This window comes from Megalobrama amblycephala, linkage group LG9 (genome assembly GCF_018812025.1).
Source record: "Megalobrama amblycephala isolate DHTTF-2021 linkage group LG9, ASM1881202v1, whole genome shotgun sequence".
NCBI lineage: Eukaryota > Metazoa > Chordata > Actinopteri > Cypriniformes > Xenocyprididae > Megalobrama > Megalobrama amblycephala.
In genome coordinates, this window is record NC_063052.1 from 15,695,523 (window position 1) to 15,717,962 (window position 22,440).

The following is a 22,440-nucleotide window of genomic DNA, read 5'->3' on the forward strand; positions in this document are numbered from 1 at the left end:
GGGTTAAAACAACCCAATTCGCTGGGTTAAATAACCCAACCGCTGGGTTAAAACAGCCCAACCGCTGGGTTAAAACAACACAATCGCTGGGTTAAAACAGCCAATTCACTGGGTTAAAACAACCCAATCGCTGGGTTAAATAACCCAATCGCTGGGTTAAAACAGCCAATTCACTGGGTTAAAACAACCCAATTCGCTGGGTTAAAACAGCCAATTCATTGGGTTAAAACAACCCAATTCATTGGGTTAAAACAACCCAATTCGCTGGGTTAAATAACCCAACCGCTGGGTTAAAACAACCCAATCGCTGGGTTTAAAACAGCCAATTCACTGGGTTAAAACAACCCAATTCGCTGGGTTAAATAACCCAACCGCTGGGTTAAAACAGCCCAACCGCTGGGTTAAAACAACACAATCGCTGGGTTAAAACAACCCAATTCGCTGGGTTAAATAACCCAACCGCTGGGTTAAAACAACCCAATCGCTGGGTTAAAACAGCTGGGTTAAAACAGTCAATTCAGCTGGGTTAAATAACCCAACCGCTGCGTTAAAACAATCAATTTATATATATAAAGATTCAACATATCTGGCAGAGCAATAATAAAAGTAATAAAGTAAAAATACTAATTATATATATATATATATATATATATATATTGTATTATTATATATAATATATGCGACTCTGGACCACAAAACCAGTCATAAGTCACAATAGTCAACAATACATTGTATGGGTCAAAATTAACGATTTTTCTTTTTTGCCAAAAATCATTAGAATTTAAGTAAAGATCATGTTCCATGAAGGTATTTTGTAAATTTCCCACCATAAATATATCAAAAATGTATTTTTGTGAGTGGATATGCGTTCCTAAGGACTTAATTTGGACAACTTTAAAGGCGATTTTCTCAATATTTTTATGTTTTTTGCACACTCAGATTCCAGATTTTCAAATAGTTGAGCTGTAGGCCTATGATGCCCTAATGACGTCATCATATTTATTTCGTTTTTTATTTATTATGTTTTGGACATGACATAATAAGACAAAATATAGGATGATAACACCGTAAATACAAAACAAGCCTAACAACAAACAGAAAGAGCACTTCTGAATGTAGTCTGGATGTTGACGACAGTCGTCAAATTAGAGATGTTCGACATCACAGCAATCACAGGTGTGTCCGGATCATCACAGCATTTTAATGTTGAGCGCGGTAATTGTCTTTTTAATTAGATCCCAAGATACCAAGAAGTGCTTAAGATTCAACAACGCTATCAAAGCCGAGTCAGAGCTGTAATGGCTTTTTACAAGATGAAAAGAAAACTAACTCTCACTACTGGCTTTAGCTTCGAAATAGATTTTTTGTTGTTGTGCCATTATAAGAGCGCAGTGTGACACGAATGAAGCGTCCACCCCTGCAGTGGAGTTGAAAGAGCAGGGAAACCGGGAGGGGACGGAAAAATGGCTGGAATCTCGGCCCATTTGACAGGCTCTCATAACTCACTCCATGGCATCATATAACAAAATGTGTATGACTTCATTTGGGCCAGAGGAAGGTAAAAGAGAGGAGGGGCATGAGAATGAATAGCCAGCCATTGTGGCACGGAAAGCTTGTGTTTTTTAGTAGGTCTGTGACATTTAAAGGCGCTCGTACGGTTATGACTTATAACCGGTTCTGCTGATAACCTCCAACTGTCCCAGCCCATCCTGTTTGTTAGGATAATTAGCCCTTGTGGCATGTGTGCGAGGAGCATATTGTTTAGACATAATTAATCAAGCCTGCTGGTAATTATTGTTGTCCATAAATTAAAACATGAGGCTAGCAGCGGGTGTTCAAGAAGATGCAGCCATCATCCTAATAACCACCAAAGAAAACAACTTTTCACTCTGCCAATCCTTCCTGGCTTTTCGTGAGAGATTACTGCAGAACATCATGTCAGATTTTTCATAAACATCCTCCGCTCTGAAATTACACTGACTCTGGTCATTTTGGTCTGTGTTTTCTCAAAAGTCTGCACCGATGTCCCAGCAGCTCGACCACAGGCTCGGCACGGGTCAGGCTCGCACCGCAAGCACGCAGCAGGACTAGGCTGGGCCGCTGGCTTCCACTGCGCCGTCGACCTGTAATCACAGCGTTTCGGGTTTAATTTTAACTCCGGCTCACCCACCTCACCGCACCATTTGTATTTCTCCAACATCAGCTGCCGCTAACATTATTTTTACACGTTGCAATTCAAGGCAGCTGAAGCTTAAAAAAAAAAAGAAAGAAAGAAAGAAAGAAAGAAAGAAAGTCTGCTGTAACAAGAACACATTTTGTGTTTGATTATTCAACACTAGATAATACTGGTCACACGGGCCTAGTGCTGCTATAATCAAATCCAGGTTGGAAAACTAGTGGTTAAGGATGTGGATGTGTTAAACTAATTATTTGAAGGACCTCACGCAAGGGAAACGTTTTAACTGGAGTGTTAATGAGCAAAAATCTTAACACCAGATTGCCTGAGGGATTAAAATAGTGTCCTTCAAATAGTGTACTGTAAGTTGCATTGGTTATAGTGTCTGACAGCTGAATATATATATATATATATATATATATATATATATATATATATATATATATATATATATATATATATAGTAAATATACTATATATGCTGTTCTGTTGTACAAAAGTCATACAAAAACAGCAATATTTTGTGAAATATTAATACAATTTAAAATAACTGTTTTCTATTTTAATACTTTAATGATCCTTCAGAAATCATTCTAATATGCCGATTTGCTGCTCAAGAAACATTTCTGATTATCAATGTTGAAAATACATTTTTCATAAATACAAAATTTGATGCATTCAAAAGAACAGCATTTATTTGAAACAGAACTTGTTTCATAACAAAGTAAAATATTTTACTGTCACTTTTGATCAATTTAACGCAATCTTGCTGAATGAAAATATTAATACCTTCTTTAAAAAATCTTGCATTGCAACTATATTTGTAATCATATTATTGTTAATCAAAATAACATAAAATTATTAATATTTAAAATTATATTATATATATTATATTATATTAGTGTTGTCAAATGATTAATTGCAATTAATCGCATCCAAAATAAACGATATAGTTATATATATATATATATATATATATATATATAAAATATTTATATATAGTAAAAAAATATATATAAACAAATATATAAATATGCATGTAAATCTTTCTTAAATATATACATGCATGCATTAATAATCGTGATTAATCATTAGATATTATATTATATTATATTATATTATATTATATTATATTATATTATATTATATTATATTATATTATATTATATTATATTATATTATATTATATTAGGGCTGTCAAATGATTAATTGCAATTAATCGCATCCAAAATAAATTATATATTATAGTTATATGTATAAAATATTTATATATAGTAAAAAAAAAAAAAAAAAATTATATATATATATATATATATATATATATATATATATATATATATATATATATAACAAATATATAAATATGCATGTAAATCTTTCTTAAATATATACATGCATGCATTAATAATCGTGATTAATCATTTGATATTATATTATATTAGTCAAACAATTACAATTAATCTCATCCAAAATAAAATTTTGTGTTTACATAATATATGTATATATTTATTATGTATATATAAATACACATGCATGTATATATTTAACAAAAATATATTATATTTATATATAAACTCTTTATTTTTATCTATAATATAAATTATAAATAAATACACATGTATGCATGTAAATATTTCTTAAATAAATACATATGTGTGTATATTTATATATTATATAAATTTACACAGTACACACATATATTATGTACTTTTATTTGGGATGCAATTAATAATCGTGATTAATCGTTTGATATTATTATATTATATTATATTATATTATATATATATATTATATTATATTATATTATATTACAGAATATTTTAATAATAGTATTGTTATATTTTTGTTTAAATATTTTCTCATATCATATAACTTAATACGCAGAGCCAGATTTTTGGACTGTTTGCGTAGTTTGTTTGAGAAACCCGAACCGAGGTGTGTTTCCCGAAGCCAACTATGGTCGCAAGTTCCGTCATACCAACACAATTCAATGGAACTTGAAACCACAGTTGGCTAACGATGCTTTTGGGAAACACGCCCCAGTCCGACACAGCCAATAGCGTGAGTTTGGGGGCGGAGCTAACTGTTTGCTTGACCAATGGCAGACGGGGGAGAGTTTTAGAAACCCGTTTGACATTATTTAGTGCAGAATCCACACTTTTGACCTTTAAAAGCAAAAGAATACGCACATATATACAGTGCATTGGATCTGTAAGGATGACATGTTCTCCAAGCAGGCTTTTTAGCACAGTTCTGATTTATTGGCCATAGAGGGAGATGCGCCAGGGGAGATAAGCTCCATGTCCAGCTGTCACACACTCATCATGTGAGAAAACGACACGGGAAACGAACTCCCCAGGCTTTACAACGGCTACATCCACCTGCTCGCTGTCCTTCTCCATATTCACTGTCCACTGCCAACAGTTGTAAAGACACTAGCGTAGTTTTTCCCTCGCACAAGTGGAAAACACTTGTTCTGAAAAAGCTAATGAAGTGTCCAGAAGACAGATCGCTCAAAGTTTGGAAGGCTGTGTTCACTTATTCAGCTGTTTCCTGTCGTGGTGATTGAGCAATATGCCATCGCATCTCGATCTCATTACACCGCCTCCAGCCCGTTTCTGCAGCCCTGCCCGCTGTGATGTACGGTACGGGCGCCACAGACGTACATTGGCAGTGAGATGAGAAAGACAGAGCGCTGATGAATGAGAAAATAAAAAGTAATTGTGATAGGAGGAGGAAACCGAAAGAAAGAGTGAGAACGAGAGAGAACACAATCCCTCTGGCCTTCTGTCAGCTGGATGCAGGCTTGGGAAATGATGGAATATTTGGAATGTGGTTACGTAATCCGGATGCAAAAAAATGGAAAGCGCATTCTTAGTTACATTAAAAAATATATATTTATTGCTATACGGAGACCAAATGAACTGCAAAGAAGAAAATACTGCAAAGGACAAACTGCAAAAATGATCTTTTAACTTTGCAATTACTATTTTTTTCATGTTTGATGGTTCTTTTAATCTGTGGTTCAGTTCACAGTGTCTCTCTCTTTGTGTTTCACTGTGTGCCGATGTTTTGTGGGGGCGAAACTAGAGGTACTTTTTGCAGCTATATGCTTCTATAAGAGTTATCATTTTGACATTTCATTAAATTTTTATGTGCAGCAGGGAGAAAGTTATTCTGTTGCTTCTGGTGGATCTTGTCAGAGCGACCTAACCATTCTCTTGGAGGCTTATTGGTCCTGGGTATACAGTAATAGTAATAAAAAATTATATATATATATATATATATATATATATATATATATATATATATATATAAGAAAATCTTCAAAGTTTTATGCAAATATTATTACAAATTTTTTTTAATATTTTGTAAGCATATTGCATAGTTGTGCTTGTTTTATTTGTGATAATAACGCAATGAAACATGGCAAATTGTGTGACATTATTATTTTTTTTTTTTTTGCATAGTAAAATAAAACCTGTTGCTGTTGTCTTTTTTGCTAAATAATTTTAGTGTTTTGTTCTTCCTGGAAATGTAAGATAATTATATATATATATATATATAATAAAAACATATATATATATATATATATATATATATATATATATATATATATATATATATATATATATATATATATATATATGTATGTTTTTATTAAATATATACATGCATGTGTGTGTATTACATACATAATAAATATACACAGTACACACACATGAATACATATATTATGTAAACACAAACTTTTATTTTGGATGTGATTAATATATATATATATATATATATATATATATATATATATATATATACAGTACAGTCCAAAAGTTTGGAATCACTAAGATTTTTAATGTTTTTAAAAGAAGTTTCGTCTGCTCACCAAGGCTACATTTATTTAATTAAAAATACAGTAAAAAACAGTAATATTGTGAAATATTATTACAATTTAAAATAACTGTTTTCTATTTGAATATATTTCACAAAGTAATTTATTCCTGTGATCAAAGCTGAATTTTCAGCATCATTACTCCAGTCTTCAGTGTCACATGATCCTTCAGAAATCATTCTAATATGCTGATCTGCTGCTCAAGAAACATTTAATGTGTACAATTGTACAAAATATTTGTGTACAATATTTTTTTCAGGATTATTTGATGAATAGAAAGTTCAAAAGAACAGTGTTTATCTGAAATCTAATCTTTTGTAACATTATAAATGTCTTTACTGCCACTTTTGATTGATTTAATGCATCCTTGCTGAATAAAAGTATTAATTTCTTTAATTTCTTTTCAAAAAAATAAAAATAAAAATTCTTACTGACCCCAAACTTTTGAACGGTAGTGTATAATGCTACAGAAGCTTTGTATTTCAGATAAATGCTGTTCTTTTGAACTTTCTATTCATCAAGGAATCCTGAAAAAAAAAAAGTACACAACTGTTTTCAACATTGAAAATAATCATAAATGTTTATTGAGCAGCAAATCAGCATATTAGAATGATTTCTGAAGGATCATGTGACACTGAAGACTGGAGTAATGATGCTGAAAATTCAGCTTTGATCACAGGAATAAATTACTTTGTCAAATATATTTAAATAGTACACAGTTATTTTAAATTGTAATAATATTTCACAATATTACTGTTTTTTACTGTATTTTTAATTAAATAAATGCAGCCTTGGTGAGCAGACGAAACTTCTTTTAAAAACATTAAAAATCTTAGTGGTTCCAAACTTTTGGACTGTACTGTATATATATATATATATATATATATATATATATATATATATATATATATATTTGGGGATTTTTGACAACCTGATCCATGTCATGCTAGTGAAAATCTTAACCGCAGTTCATTTTCTAGAGAAAATTGAGATTAACTTCAAATGCGAGGCATAAAAAGCCAAACGAAAGGTAAGAAGGGAAATCAATGTCCTAACTAAGGGAGTCATGCATTAATAATGAGCAGCTTGTAATGGAATCCTCCGCATCTGTTTCCCGACAAATATGTGCTTGGCCTGCAGTGTTTCGTGAGGGAGCTTTACCGTGAAAACGCAGGTCTTTCGCCCGCTTCGTGATCACACACACGCTCACAGAAAAGAGCATGCACTGCATTTAACATCATATTCTGTACCTGTCACATATTATTAATGCAAACAGGCGGAATCTTCATAAGCATGCATGCATAATAACACACAGGCCCTTTATGTGCTTTCATAGCTTTAGATTAGTTTGCGCTCGCTCAGACTGCTTAAAGAGATAAGAGAGAAACTCTAGACGAATTTAGCAGAGGTGGAGAAGAGGCAAGGGAAGAGAGGCAGGTGAGACCTGAAAGCTGTCTTTGTGCGTCACCTGGCAGTAGAAACACTGACCTTCTCTGTGAGACGCCGCACACAGACACAGGTACACAGTTTGATGAGAGGAGGGCGCTTTCCTGACAAACACCTCCCCTTCAAAACCGCTGCGTGTTTCCCGGCAAAGCAAACAAACTAACCAGAAAGAACCTCAGTCTCCCTCCAGATTACCTGGCATCAGATGCAGACTCGGCTCTCACTTTTGATTTAGGTTTCTTAAAGCTGCCTTATTTTCACTCCCTTCATCTCTCCGTTCAACTCGAGCATGCCGAGGGTAGATGCTATCACAGGCCAGCTCATGTTTTGCATGTTCGCTGCAAACACTGCAGCAGTGTGTGTGTGAAAACAGCAGAACCGACTCAGACCGCAAGACTAAATACACCAATTTTAAATCAAGCATGGCTTCATAACTGGTGCACACGAAGTCTTTTGTGCCAGCACAGGGTTGGGCATGTGCTGATGAGACCCTTGATAACACTCGTGGAGAGCTTTGATGTCGTGCTGAAGCTCACTGGTGTTGATTTGTTAACTTCCCCTTCTAAATATGGCCTTTTGTTTACAGTAGTGTCCAAAAGTGATGTCCGGAGGGGATATTTGTTTTTAATGACACTGCAAGTTTGATTAAACCATCAAAATATGAGGAAAAGCATTTATATATTTTAAATATGAGGGAAGAACAAAATGCTAAACTTGGTTAAGATATTTATCTGACAAAATTATTTGGTAAAAAAAGGCTACAGGTTTTATTTCACTATGCAAAATAAATGCATAGAAAAACAAGCAGTTATTAATATTGTATTGGTTCTCTCTTGTTTTTGCATGTGTTCATAATTTCGTTGTATAACAGCCTGGCCAAATATTATGTCACAAATTGTGGCATTTTTCATTGCGTTATTATCACAAATACAACAAGCACAACTACAGTATGCAACAAATTTTTAATAATATTTGAATAAAGATGTCAATTTTCCAAGGCTAGACATCACTTTTGGCCACTACTGTATGAACTGCACAAGAATACTTCACCCAAACATGAAATTCTGTCAGCATTTAGAAGAAATTTTTGAAAAATGTCTCAATGTGAAATTCAATAGGGTTCAATTTTGGTTTAGACCACAGTAACCACAGTTTTATTGTGTGGACAAAAACATTTTTCAGAAGATCATTTATGTGTCTTAAAGGGGACATCTCATGAAAATCAGACTTTTTCCATGTTTAAGTGCTATAATCGGGTCCCGGTGCATCTACCAACCCAGAAAACATGAAAAAGGACAACCCAGAAACTTTGTTTTGACGAGCACTAGATTTAGAGGTGCATTTCTATCCCAGTGATATTTTGGAAAAAATATTAGACCATTCACAGCATTTGACAGCAATTGTAAACGTTATTCGGGTGTGTATGGCTCTGTTTGGCAAACCGGTTCACTATGTATAGTGGGCGTCCAAACGGGTTTTGCATAAAAGATTAACATGACGGCACATGCTAGTGGATGAGTTGAATGAAACTCCACAGCAACTACAAAAATGTATCCACTAACCATTCAGAAACGTCTAAAAGTTGTAACTTCTTCCTGAGTCTCTCCATCAGTGTTTGAACAATGTAAGGCTGAACACCGTCATCATTTTGGCTGCGTGAGATTCTCCAGCTTTGTTGTTGTTGAGCTGTTAAAGCTCCGCCCTCTTCTGGAAAGGGGGCGGGAGCAGCAGCTCATTTGCATTTAAAGGGACACACACAAAAACGGGCAAATTTGTCAAGCTATAATAAATGATCTGTGGGGTATTTTGAGCTGAAATTTCACAGACACATTCTGGAGACACCAGAGACTTATATTACATCTTGTGAAAAGGGCATTATAGGTCACCTTTAATAATGTAGGAATTTTATTGCATTACATACAAAAGTTTTCTTATAATTAACTTTTAACCAACTGGTGCCACTTATTGAATATTTTGTTATGTAACAAAGATGTGCAACAATGCACATTTTATTGCCTTAATGGATTAGTCCACTTTTAAATAAAATTTTCCTGATAATTTACTCATCCCCATGTCATCCAAGATGTTCATGTCTTTCTTTCTTCAGTCGAAAAGAAATTAATTTTTCTGCATATAGTGGACTTCAATGGCCTCCAAACGGTTGAAGGTCAAAATTACAGTTTCAGTGCAGCTTCAAAGAGCTTTAAACGATACCAGACGAGGAATAAGAGTCTAATCTAGAGAAACGATCTGTCATTTAAAAAAAAAAAATACAACTGTATATGCTTTATAAACACAGTTGATTGCCTTTCACGTGCTTCCGCTTTCTGTATTCTTCAAAAAGCTTACGCTGAATGTCCTACGCCTTGCCTATTCAACTTACGGAAAGAAATGAAACTGTAATTTTGACCTTCAACCGTTTGTGCTCCAGTGAAGTCCACTATATGGAGAAAAATCCTGGAATGTTTTCATCAAAAACCTTCATTTCTTTTCGACTGAAGAAAGAAAGACATGAACATCTTGGATGACATGGGGGTGAGTAAATTATCAGCAAAACTTTATTTAAAAGTGGACTAATCCTTTAATTATATACAAATATTTGCTGTACTGTACATGAGATTGTCTGGTAGTCATAACCACTGTTTTTTAAAAAAATGCACTATTTGCGACACGCCTGAAATATGGCCTTTCATTCTTTAACGCGCTGCCATCCATGATGCATTGCTCGCTCACTAATGTTTTCATGTGTTTGAATCTGTTGGGCGTTTGAAGATGGCAGTGCGGATATAAATGAACAGAAGGCTGTGTGCTGAAGTGTGCTCTTATTTTCTCTGCTAGGCAAACGCAGTGGGGATTCACTGAGCCATGCAGAGAGAAGGGCTACCAAGAGAGAAGAAACTTCCACTTCTGTCGCATGGGCTTGCCTTACTCTGAAGGTTTGAACGAGCGCATGGACAAGTGGACATCGGGGCTATGCTGGAGCTTCGGCCCCTGTTGTCCACCCCGTCTCCGCCCTGCTGAAGCTCCCGGCGCGGCCCCGGAGCACAGAGGGTGATAGAGACCTCATGCAGGCACGCAAGAAGTACGTGCTTCTGGGCCTGTGCACGTGCTGCTGGCTGCTGCTCTTTTACTGGGGCGGCTTGCAGGAACGGCTCCTGGGTCTCATCACCTACAGGAGGGGGGAGGTGGCACGGCCCTGGCCCGACTGGTTAGATCGGGCCCTGCTCCCGGGCTTCGCCGACCAGGCCGAGCTACAAAATGACGGAGGGCCGGGCGACTCGCCTAGGCAGCGGCGGCAGGCGTGGGCCGGAATCTACAAGGACAGTCGCTGCAGAATGGAAACTTGCTTCGACTTCGCCCGATGTCAAGCTCCGAGCGGCTTTCGGGTCTACGTCTATCCGCCGGAGAAGAGCGAACGGGTGTCGGAGAGCTATCGGAAGATCCTCACCTCGGTGGCGGAGTCGCGGTATTACACGTCGGACCCTCGGGAGGCGTGTCTGTTCGTGTTGGGAATCGACACGCTGGACAGGGACCAGTTGTCGACGCAGTTCGTGCCCAACGTGGACGAGCGGATTCGAGGCTACCCTCTGTGGAACGACGGGCGGAACCACGTCATCTTCAACCTTTATTCCGGAACTTGGCCCAACTACACCGAGGACTTGGGCTTTAACGTGGGCCAGGCCATCCTGGCTAAAGCCAGCCTGAATACGGAACACTTCCGACCGGGCTTTGACGTCTCGATCCCTTTGTTCTCTAAAGAACACCCTCAGAAGGGCGGCGAGAGGGGTTGGTTAGTTCGCAACACCGTCCCTCCGAGGCGGAAATACTTGCTGATGTTTAAAGGTAAACGTTACTTGACGGGAATCGGCTCGGACACTCGCAACGCTTTGCATCACATCCACAACGGCAAGGATATCGTCTCCCTTACGACGTGTCGCCACGGCAAGGACTGGGAGAAGCACAAGGACGCGCGGTGCGACCATGATAACCAGGAGTACGAGAGGTAAGTCGTGTGAATGAGTTTCTGTAGCATGATGAGATCAGTTTCAGTGACTCAGTGACACCCCGGGCTCTGAACTCAGGTTCCTGCGTGTTAAACACAAGAAGCCGCTATCGGTTTCCGCGGGGTGTGGGTTACTTATGTAACACACGGAAAAGTGTCAAGAGTGAATAACGCTGAAAATGTATCAAGTGTTCTCTGGAGGATGACATCATACATGTGTTTAAAGAGACTCTGACTTGCTGTGACTGTTTTCAACATTTCTCATTCATGAAACTTGAGTGGAATGAATGGGCTTTCGTTAAGCCCCACCCACCTTGGTTACTGTTGCTAACTCAGACAAGCTTTACAGGACATGAAGATTTCCGTGGTTGCCAGTAAAATGTGCTCATGAAGTGGTAATTATTGGATATTAATTCCTACTTGAAGTCTGACATTGAAAGAGTCTCAAGATTTATTTAAAGAAAGAATTAATGCTCGTTTCCTCTCTAGGTACTTTTTGTTATTGTCGTTTTATCATATTGTATATTATTTAAAAATTCACTGAAACTTTAATTTAATTATGTTTGGTTTCGACAAAGCCAACAAACTGAAATCCAATTTAAGCCTCTTTTTTTCTTCTTCTGAGACTAAATTTAGTAAGTATCTATAGCATGCTAAATCATGCTAGCAACGTGTTAAGTCATGCTAGCAATGTGCTAAATAATGCTAGTGACGTGTTAAAACATGCTAGCCAACATGTTAAATCATGTTAGCAACGTGTTAAGTCATGCTAGTGATGCGCTGCAAAATGTTAAATCATGCTCAATCAAGTAATGTTAGTAATGTGCTAAAACATGCTAGCCAACATGCTAAATAATGTTAGCAATGTTTTGTCATATTAGTGACAAAAGTCATGCTAGTAATGTTAAGTCATGCTAGTAATGTTAAAACATGCTAACTACATGTTAATTAATGCTAGCAATGTGTTTAGTCATGTTAGTAATGTGCTAAAACATTCTAGCAACAGGTTAAATCATGCTAGAAAATGCTTAATCATGTTAGCAATGTGCTAAATCATGATAACAATGTGTTAATTCAATGTTAGCAATGTATTAAAATATGCAAACAAAATGCGAAAATCATGCTAGCAATGCGGTAAGTCATGCTAGCAATGTACTAAAACATGTTAGCCAACATGATAAATCATGCTACCAATGTGCTAAGTGATGTTAGCAATGTACTAAAACATGCTAGCAACATGCTAATTCAAGCTAACAATTTGATAAACCATGTAAGCAATGTGCTAATTCTTGCTAGCAAAGTGTTAAAACATGCTAGCAACACTGTAAATAATGCTAACAACATGCCAAGCCATGCTAAGTCGTGCTAGTAATGTACTAAAACATGTTAGCCAACATGCTAAATCATGCTAGCAAAGTGTTGTCATACTAGCAATGTGCTAAGTCGTGTTAACAATGTGCTAAAACATGCTAGCAAATGCTTAATCATGCTAACAACATGATAATTAATGCTAGCAACATGCTAAGCCATGCTAACATGTTAAGTCATGCTAGCAACGTGTTAAGCCATGCTAGTAATATGCTAAAACATTCTAGCAAAATGCTAAATCATGCTAGCAATGTGCTAAGTCATGCAAGCAATATGTTAAGTCATGTTAGTAATGTACTTAAACATGGTAGCAACATGGTAAATCATGCTAACAAAGTGTTAAAAATGCTAGCAATGTTCTCAACAATGTACACTGAAATTTATTCTGCTCGTGTTAAATGAGCGAGGCAGATTGAGTTTATATGATTGGAGTCATGTGACACAAAAAGCTTCAACTTTAATTATTCTTTAGAGGACTGTAAATAAAACATTTATTTACAAAAAATGTATTTATATTTATGTACAGCTGTTCTGTGAAACTGTCAAACCACAGCATTTTTTGTGCATTTCTAAACTGTTTTGTAATGCACACATGACCCAATGGAATTCAACAGATTTTGGATGGAGAGAGAGAAGAAATATGTGAAAGGAAGGGAGGAGAACTAATACAGGGCCACAAAACGTCCTCAGAGAATGTGTATCAAATCCACCGTGGGTCTTTAAGGATCTTAATGGTCTCGAGCAGTTGAACGGTGCATCGGGCTTGTTTGCTCTTGGTTGTGGTGGCGAGAGAGTTTCACTCAGCGCTGGATGAATGTGTTCATTTATTCCACTCGATAGGTTCAGGGTCTCCACTGTAGGAACAAACTTTCCATACTTGTTAGCAATACAGGTGTTAGGTGGTCCGTGGTCCGTGTGAGGAAGTCAAACATTCATGAAATACTTTATTTCTACTGGAATGAACATGGCGGTTTGCATCGTGGAGGTCTAAGCGGGAAAAGTGTGTTTTATGCACTGGCAGGAGGATTGTAGTGTGAACAAAAACTTAGAATGGCAGTTTGAGAGTATCATGATAATGTTTTAGCAAGAAAATTCAACCCCAAAATTTTATCTATTTTTGTTTTGATAATTTAGTAACTTTAAAGGAACACTCCACTTTTTTTGAAAATAGGCTCATTTTCCAACTCCCCTAGAGCTGATTAGTTGAGTTTTACCGTATTCGAATAGTCTGGCGGTACCACTTTTAGCATAGCTTAGCATAGTTCATTGAATCTGATTAGACCGTTAGCATCTCGCTAAAAAAATGACCAAAGAGTTTCGATATTTTTCCTATTTAAAACTTGACTCTTCTGTAGTTACGCAAAAATATTATGCAGCGTCTCTCACAAATGTCTCCATGGTTGCAAGGCACACTCCCTGTGCAAGCAGGAGGTCACAGCCGCTGCGTAATATCATTGCGCCTGCTGCACCCATGGTACGGCAGCAATGTTCCTGGATTATTATGCCGGAATGAGAGTATAGTTCCTAGCCTTATCGGCCTAGAAAATCACAACTTTTCATTTTCCGTCGGTCTTAGTACACGATGTAACTACAGAAGAGTCAAGTTTTAAATAGGAAAAATATCGAAACTCTTTGGTCATTTTTGAGCGAGATGCTAACGGTCTAATCCGATTCAATGAAGTATGCTAAGCTATGCTAAAAGTGGTACCGCCAGACTATTCGAATACGTTAAAACTCAACTGTTTAACTCTAGGGGAGCTGGAAATAAGCCTATTTACAAAAAAAGTGGAGTGTTCCTTTAATATGTACTCCAGCATGAAAAGGAAATATGTTCATGTCATTTTTTTAATTTTTTTTTATAATAAATATTTCTTTTTCTTTTTATATTATATTTTATATTTTTTTCTTATAGTTTCTGTTTATTTATTTTATGAATAAAAGCACATTATTTATTTTAAATGGATAAACGTGAACAAAACACTATGATTATTCATAACAGATAAATGTCAGGCATCAGTAAAGAAATAGTGATATTTGTATCTGTAATTTATAAAATGACCGCATGAACCATGTTTGATATTGCCATAATATGCTGAGTTGCACTACTGAGATCAGTTGAATGCTATATTATAGTAGTTTACATATTTGATCAAAAATACCTTAATTTTGAGAAATATTTTACAATTTAAAATAGCAGTTTTCTTTGTGAATATATAGTAAAGTGTAATTTATTCCTGTGATCAAAGCTGAATTTTCAGCATCATTACTCCAGTCTTCAGTGTCACATGATCCTTCAGAAATCATTCTAATATGCTGATTTGCTGCTCAAAAAGTATGAAATATCTTTATATCTTTTGTGACATTATAAATATACTGTTGACACAGAACTCTTGACAGGTAGTGTATATATTATATTATATTATATATTTATATAATAGATGTAGCTAATGTTTGACACATTTCCGTCCAACTCTTTGTGGAGTTTCGAGGCAGTTGGACACAATGTCAGCGACTCAGAGAATTGGGTCTGTCTCTTATTTCACTGCTGTGGTACAGTTAGGAAGCTAAGGTGCCAAACTCAGAAATAGCACTTAGGAGGTTCTCTCAGGTTAATGATCACCAGCATCTGCTACTTCCACAGATTAACCTGAAGGCACACAGAGCATCCTACTGAACCCCGGCCCGGGGCGGAGAGATAGGGATGAAACCAGGAATGAGAGAGGGGAACTTGCTGCAACCAAATGGCCTACATTCATTCACTTTTCAGGGCTCTTTAAAAAAAAAAAAGGAGGGGGGGGTGCTTGCATTGTACTGGGAATGTAAATGAGAAGGAGTGAGAGAGCTTGTGGGAAGAAAAATAGGGCAAGCTGTTTCGGGACAGTTTTGGGACACACACAGACGGAGGATTATACTGCAATACTGATTATACTCACTTCAATACCACTGTAGACTTCTGGGAAGGCATTAGAATGCAGTTGTGTGTGTGTATAATAGTAACATGCAGTACCTTTCTTGACAGCTAACAAGGTCTCCATGACTACACTCCTACCATGTGCGAGACGTTCGAACAGAAGAGGTCATTATTCTCAATTCTCAAGGAGAAAAGAAGAATAATGCGCTGCCTTTTCACATCTACTACTGGAAAACTCTCTCCACTGGCATATTTTTAGGGAATTATCACCTTCGAAGTGAATGTAAATGAACACAACTGTGCTTAATGAACTTAATAAGGACCTTAACGACGGCCTCTCCTCCGCTCCGTGACCTTGTGTGTGCGTATTTGCGTACAATCGCTGGCAGGGCGCAATAAGAAACGCTACACCCGACTGTAATTAGGGGGATGTGAAATTGTACCCCTAGAGAGAGTGTGGTTTGTGTGGCTCGTGCACAAACTAGGTTTATTTAGAACGAATAAAGAGAGAGGGAGAGGGCCGTCCATCTTCTTCTCTCGTCTTTTGTACGCTTTCTTTTTTTTCCCCAAGTTCCTCTCATTTTCTCTCACCGGGATTCTTCCCCTCCGCTCCCCCTTCTCCTTACCTCACCGCTCACCAATCCCTTGACCCTCTTTCCCCATCTATCCAGGCCAAGTCTTTTACACGCACATACACACACACATTTGCTTATTGGCGCGCAGAGCGAAACATGCTAATTTGCTCTTCATGCATGGACACTTTTTTCAGTCAAGCATGATGCACCTCCGACACAAAGACAACACATGCACACTCATCAGTGCACTAAACATGTTCACTCCTATCTCTTCATAACCAGGATAAAGACATGAGGGGTTAAAGGCCATGACCTACATTTCCCAGGATTCAGTATAGGCTAATCCTGAACCTGATATATAAATAAATGGTAAATTATTTTTATATAATTATTTTTTATATATTTTAATTAACATGAATGTTTATAGATTATTAAAATATTAAATGTATGTTATATTTTCCTTTATTTTAAAAACAATTTTTATATTTTATTTTTATAAAATAATAATAATAATAATAATAATAATAATAATGTATAGTGCCCTCCACAATTATTGGCACCCTTAGTAAATATGAGAAAAGGTGGCTGTGAAAATAAATCTGCATTGTTTATCCTTTTGCTCTTTCATTAAAAAAAATCACAAAATTATAACCTTTCATTGAAGTAAAACAATTGAAAGTAAATTATGAAACTCACATTATGAAATAAATGTTTTTCTCCAATACACGTTGGCCACAATTATTGGCATTCATAGAAATTCTTATGAGTGGAATATCTATGAAGTATATTCCCATTCATATTTACATTTTTAGCACACCAGTGTGATCATGAGCATTGTCCAGCCATGACTTCCTGTTCCACAGGAGTACAAATATGTGTAAGCACAAAGGCCAAATTCCCTTAATCATTCATTACAATGAGAAAAAGAATATAGTTCTGATGTGCAGCAAAAGATTGTTGAGCCATTTCCACCATCAGGGCAATAATTAAGAAGTTCCAATCAACTAAAGATGTTACAAATCTGCCTGGAAGAGGACGTGTGTCTAAATTGTCCTAATGCGCGGTGAGGAGGAGAGTTTGCGTGGACAAAGACTCTCCAAGGATCACAGCTGGAGAATTGCAGAGATTAGTTGAGTCTTGAGTCTCAGAAAGCCTAAAAAATGATCAAACAGCACCTACATTCCCACAAGTTGTTTGGGAGGGTTTCAAGAAAAATCCTCTGCTCTCATCCAGAAACAATCTCCAGCATATTCAGTTGTCAGACATGACTGGAACTTCAAACGCGACCGGCTTCTATGGTCAGAGGAAACAAAAAAAAAAAAAAAGAGCTTTTTGGCAGCAAACCCACCAGATGGGTTTGGTGCACACATGGATAAAAAGTGCCCCATGCCCACGGTTAAATATACTGCTGGATCTTTAATGTTGTGGGCCTATTTTTCTGCTGGAGGTCCTGAACATCTTGTTCAGATACATGGAATAATGGATTCTATCAAATACCAACAAATAAAAATCAAAACCTGACTGCTTCTGGTAGAAATCTTATAATGGGCCTTGGTTGGATCTTCCATCGGGACAATGATCCAAAACAAACATCAAAATCAACACATAAATGTGTCACTGAGCACAAAATGAAGCTTCTGCCATGACCATCCCAGTCCCCTGAACTGAACCCTAAAGAAAATGAGTGGAGTGAACTGAAGAGAAGAAGCACCAACATGGAGCTGGAATCTGAAGGATCTGGAGAGATTCTGCATGAAGGAGGTGTTCTTCACACTCATCAGGCATTATAGGAGATGACTCAGAGCTGATATCTTGGGAAAAGGACGTTGCAATAATTGGGTGCCAATAATTGTGGCCGACATGAACTAGAGAAAAACATTTATTTCATAATGAGCTTTTTCCCCCATTTTCAATTGTTTTACTTCAATGATAGGTTAGAATTTTGTGAATTTTTTAAATGAAAGATTAAAAGGATAAACAGTGCAGATTTATTTTCACAGCCGCCTTCGCTCATATTTTCTAAGGGTGCCAATAATTGTGGAGGGCACAATTATATATATATTTATTATGTTATAATAATTAAAATATATACAATATAATAAATGCATTATTATTTTTATATTTATTAGAATTTCTATATATTTTATATTTGTATTATATTTTTACATAATAAATAATCTATTTATCCATTTTAAGGCTATTTCTTTTTTAAAAATCTTTATTTTACATTTTCCTAACAGTGAACCATTGCTGCCCTGGAACAATAAGTATATATATATATTTTTTTCCAACTTTTTATCAGTACACCCATGACCCTGGTGTTGAGATACAGGAACATCTCTACTCAATGTCGCCTACGCATTTTGGTATCTCACAAAATGTACTGCAGTCTGTTTCGGGCTTAGTTGCTGGTTCATGCTGTATTGTGTTGTGCTGTTAAACTAGGACGTTGAGAGCTGTCAAACACAAATCACATTCTTCACCCGACAGGCAGCTCCAGACATGCACATATCAACAATCGAACTGTCAAACTGACTCCATCGATGCTCCTGGTGTGCAGGCTGTCAACATTCTCCAAAGGATACGATTATATAATATATTTTATTTTTACTAGCAGTTGAAATGTCGCATTCAACAACAGACTCATTCATTAGATCAGATTCCCGAAAGACTCATTACCACCGTGAGCCACATCAGTCACATATATAAAATTGTATATTGTATATAAAGGAATTCAATTTTCCAGCATTTAAGGGGCAAAATAGAATATTATTTATGTGCCTTCTAAAACAAATCATTCAACCAATCAGCTTCCACTTGTAAAAGTTTTTTCCCCTCAAGGGCAAATGCTCTCCATGTTAAATGGTGTGTATGTCAGAATAGCAGCTCGTAATTTAGGGCTCTAATCGGTGCTTTATCTCGCTTCGCAGAGGAGGATTGAGAGAATCCATCCGTATCACGTCTGTTATTGTCTGTCTCTGCTGGAGCTGAAAGCTTTTGAGGAGCCGAAAACTCCAGAAGACTGATGTGAAGACGTCCCGCATCCTCTTAACATGTCTATTATTTAAGGCATGAAATGCCCTGATGTCCTGTGGGTTTTTTTTCTGATCGTACAAATATGCATGTTTCTACAATCACATTGAACATAGACTAGCTTTGAGTGTCCAGATGATGTAGTGGAATGAAGCTTCCATTGATTTTTCAGGGATACGGAGAGACTATTTGAAGGCTTCTTTAGAATGGGAAAATAATCATCCCTTTGCTTAACATGAAAAATCATGTGACCTTCAAAATGTTTATACAGAATTTTATTGACATAATTACCTCTGTCAGGTAATATTATATAGTAATGACCAATATTTTGATTGTAGAATGATTCGTTCTGTAGGGGAATTTTACAGTAACCCTGGATTTAGGTACTGGATGTCCTTTTGGGTTCATGACATGGCATCTGCTGGTCTCAAGCAGAGTGCCAGTTGTCCACCAGTACAAAGGACCTGCACAGAACACTTAGCGCACATACACAGATTCACATGATTCACTGCTTCTTCAAGGCTGAAGCTGATCTGAGCAGGAAACTTTCCCAAAACATATTGATAACATGTTCTTTTCTCTCAGTGAGAGGTACAGACAATATTAAAAATTATTTTCTAGTGTTTGAAAAAGGAAAATAAATGCTTTAACATACGTTGAAGAAGCCATTCAAATAATTTAACAGAAAGATAAATGTTGATTGATAACTTAAAAGATATATACTGAAGCGGCAGTGGATTCTAGAATCCACCCCTTCAGTTCCAAGTGTAACGGACGTAGGCCGGTAAGAGCTGTGCGTGTAGAGACTGCAGTCTTTAGCCTCCTTGTTAAAGTGCCTGACTCCCATGCCGGCGTTCAAGTCCCGCTCAGAGCGGGTCCTCAAACAGGAGGGGTTACATTGGTGCCGTGACCCGGATGGGAGTGAGGTTTAGGGGGTCGAGTGTAACGGACGTAGGCCTGTAAGAGCTGTGCATGTAGAAACTGCGGTCTTTAGCCTTTTTTAAGAGCTCCTGACTCCCATGCGATGGACCTGGGTTCGAGTCCTGCTTAGAGTGGGCGGTTCGAACTGGAGGGGTTACATTGGTGCCATGACCCGGATGGGAGTGAGGTTTAGGGGGGTGAGTGTAACGGACGTAGGCCTGTAAGAGCTGTGCATGTAGAAACTGTGGTCTTTAGCCTTTTTTTAAGAGCTCCTGACTCCCATGCGATGGACCTGGGTTCGAGTCCTGCTTAGAGTGGGCGGTTCGAACTGGAGGGGTTACATTGGTGCCGTAACCCGGATGGGAGTACAGTTAAGGGGGGTGAGTGTAATGGATGTAGGCCGGTAAGAGCTGTGCATGTAGAAACTGTGGTCTTTAGCCTTTTTTTTTTTAGAGCGCCTGACTCCCATGCCGGCGGACGCAGGTTAGAGTCCTGCTTAGAGTGGGCGGTTCGAACAGGAGGGGTTACATTGGTGCCGTGACCCGGATGAGAGTGAGGTTTAGGGGAGTGTAACGGACATAGACCGGTAAGATCTGTGCGTGAAAACCTCACTCCCCTGATCTCAAGAGGTGCTCTAGCGACTGATGCTAGTGACTGTGGTCCTTAGACTTTGTGTTAGAGTGCCTGAATCCCATGCCGGCAGACCTGGGTTCGAGTCCCGCTTAGAGCGGGTGGTTCGAACAGGAGTGTTACATTGGTGCCGTGACCCGGATGGGAGTGAGGTTTAGGGGGGTGAGTGTAACGGACGTAGGCCTGTAAGAGCTGTGCATGTAGAAACTGCGGTCTTTAGCCTTTTTTTCAAGAGTGCCCGACTCCCTTGCGATGGACCTGGGTTCGAGTCCTGCGTAGAACAGGTGGTTCGAACAGGAGTGTTACATTGGTGCCGTGACCCGGATGGGAGTGAGGTTAAGGGGGGTGAGTGTAACGGACGTAGGCCTGTAAGATCTCTTCCAGTCTCAGATACAACTACAGTGTTTGAGGGCGGGGCAAATGAGACATTGTTCTCGTTCAGCCAATGGGTTGGCATTATGCAAATTAGTTATAAAGTTCAGAATCACTTCTTTCTTTTTAGAGACAATAACTCCATTTATCTTTAAAACTTTGCAGACCTTTTACATTCACGAACAGCTTTATTGCACACTACATGAAAGGGACTATTCAAAAAAATCATTTAATTCATATGGAAATAGCTAAATGTGACCTTTAGTGGCATCCTGACTAAGCAGAAGTAAACTTTTTTTTCAACATGTGTTTAATGGATGCATTTATTTATTTTCATGTATGCATTTTGTAAATGCTTTTAACAATTGGAATCCATGACCTTTTAACTACTTAGATGAATATCTGTTAAATACAATTGTTTACAGTCATTAATTTATGTGGAAATTGCAAAATGAGCTATACACTGACCTTTAGCATGCACTTGTTGCAGCAAAGATCATATGAAGGATATGGACACAGCTGGTCATTTGCAGAAGGTCAAGCGCACCTGAGCCCAGGCCAGCAGTGATGTTAGACCCAGCCAGAGCCATGCTTGCTATATCCGAACACAGGAGCTTCTGGCTAGATAAACTGTCAAGCTCAGAGTGTTAAACACAGGCGCCGTGACGTGCCCTAGATAAGCCTGTCAGCCAAGCAAATGAGGAACGTATTCAGCTTTATGAATTAATCATTTGAGAATTGGTTGAACTTTTACTTGACAAAGGCCTCAGTGGCAGCGTTCCCTCTCGCTCACCTGTCGCGGTTAGATAGTGCCGCTATCACAACAGCTTAATGATTAAGTATCTCTGCGAGGTCTAGACGCCAAGTGTGCGCTGTATCCATGGAAACAGTGGTCTAAACCGATATATACCAGATTTAAAGCCTGCATTTATGAATAATCCTGGGGAATGGACCGGATTATTTCCTTTTAAGTACCGCATAGAAATTCCAACATCGGCCTACCTGTAAAACTCACTATGATTAGAATATGAAAATGTGTATGTATAACTATCCATTAGTAGATCTACACAGAATCTCCTTTTTGTTTATACATTTTCTGATTGTGTGGGGAATTCT

General features: G+C 37.5%; 1 protein-coding gene across 1 annotated transcript in view; it reads left to right on the plus strand.

Annotated features, from left to right (window-relative positions):
- LOC125275126 (exostosin-1c) overlaps nucleotides 1-22,440 on the plus strand; it is a 64,570-nt gene that overhangs the window by 2,615 nt on the left and 39,515 nt on the right. Inside the window, 1 exon segment of the mRNA XM_048201814.1 lies at nucleotides 10,350-11,514. Coding sequence (XP_048057771.1) covers nucleotides 10,577-11,514 — 938 coding nt within the window. The 5' untranslated portion in view covers nucleotides 10,350-10,576.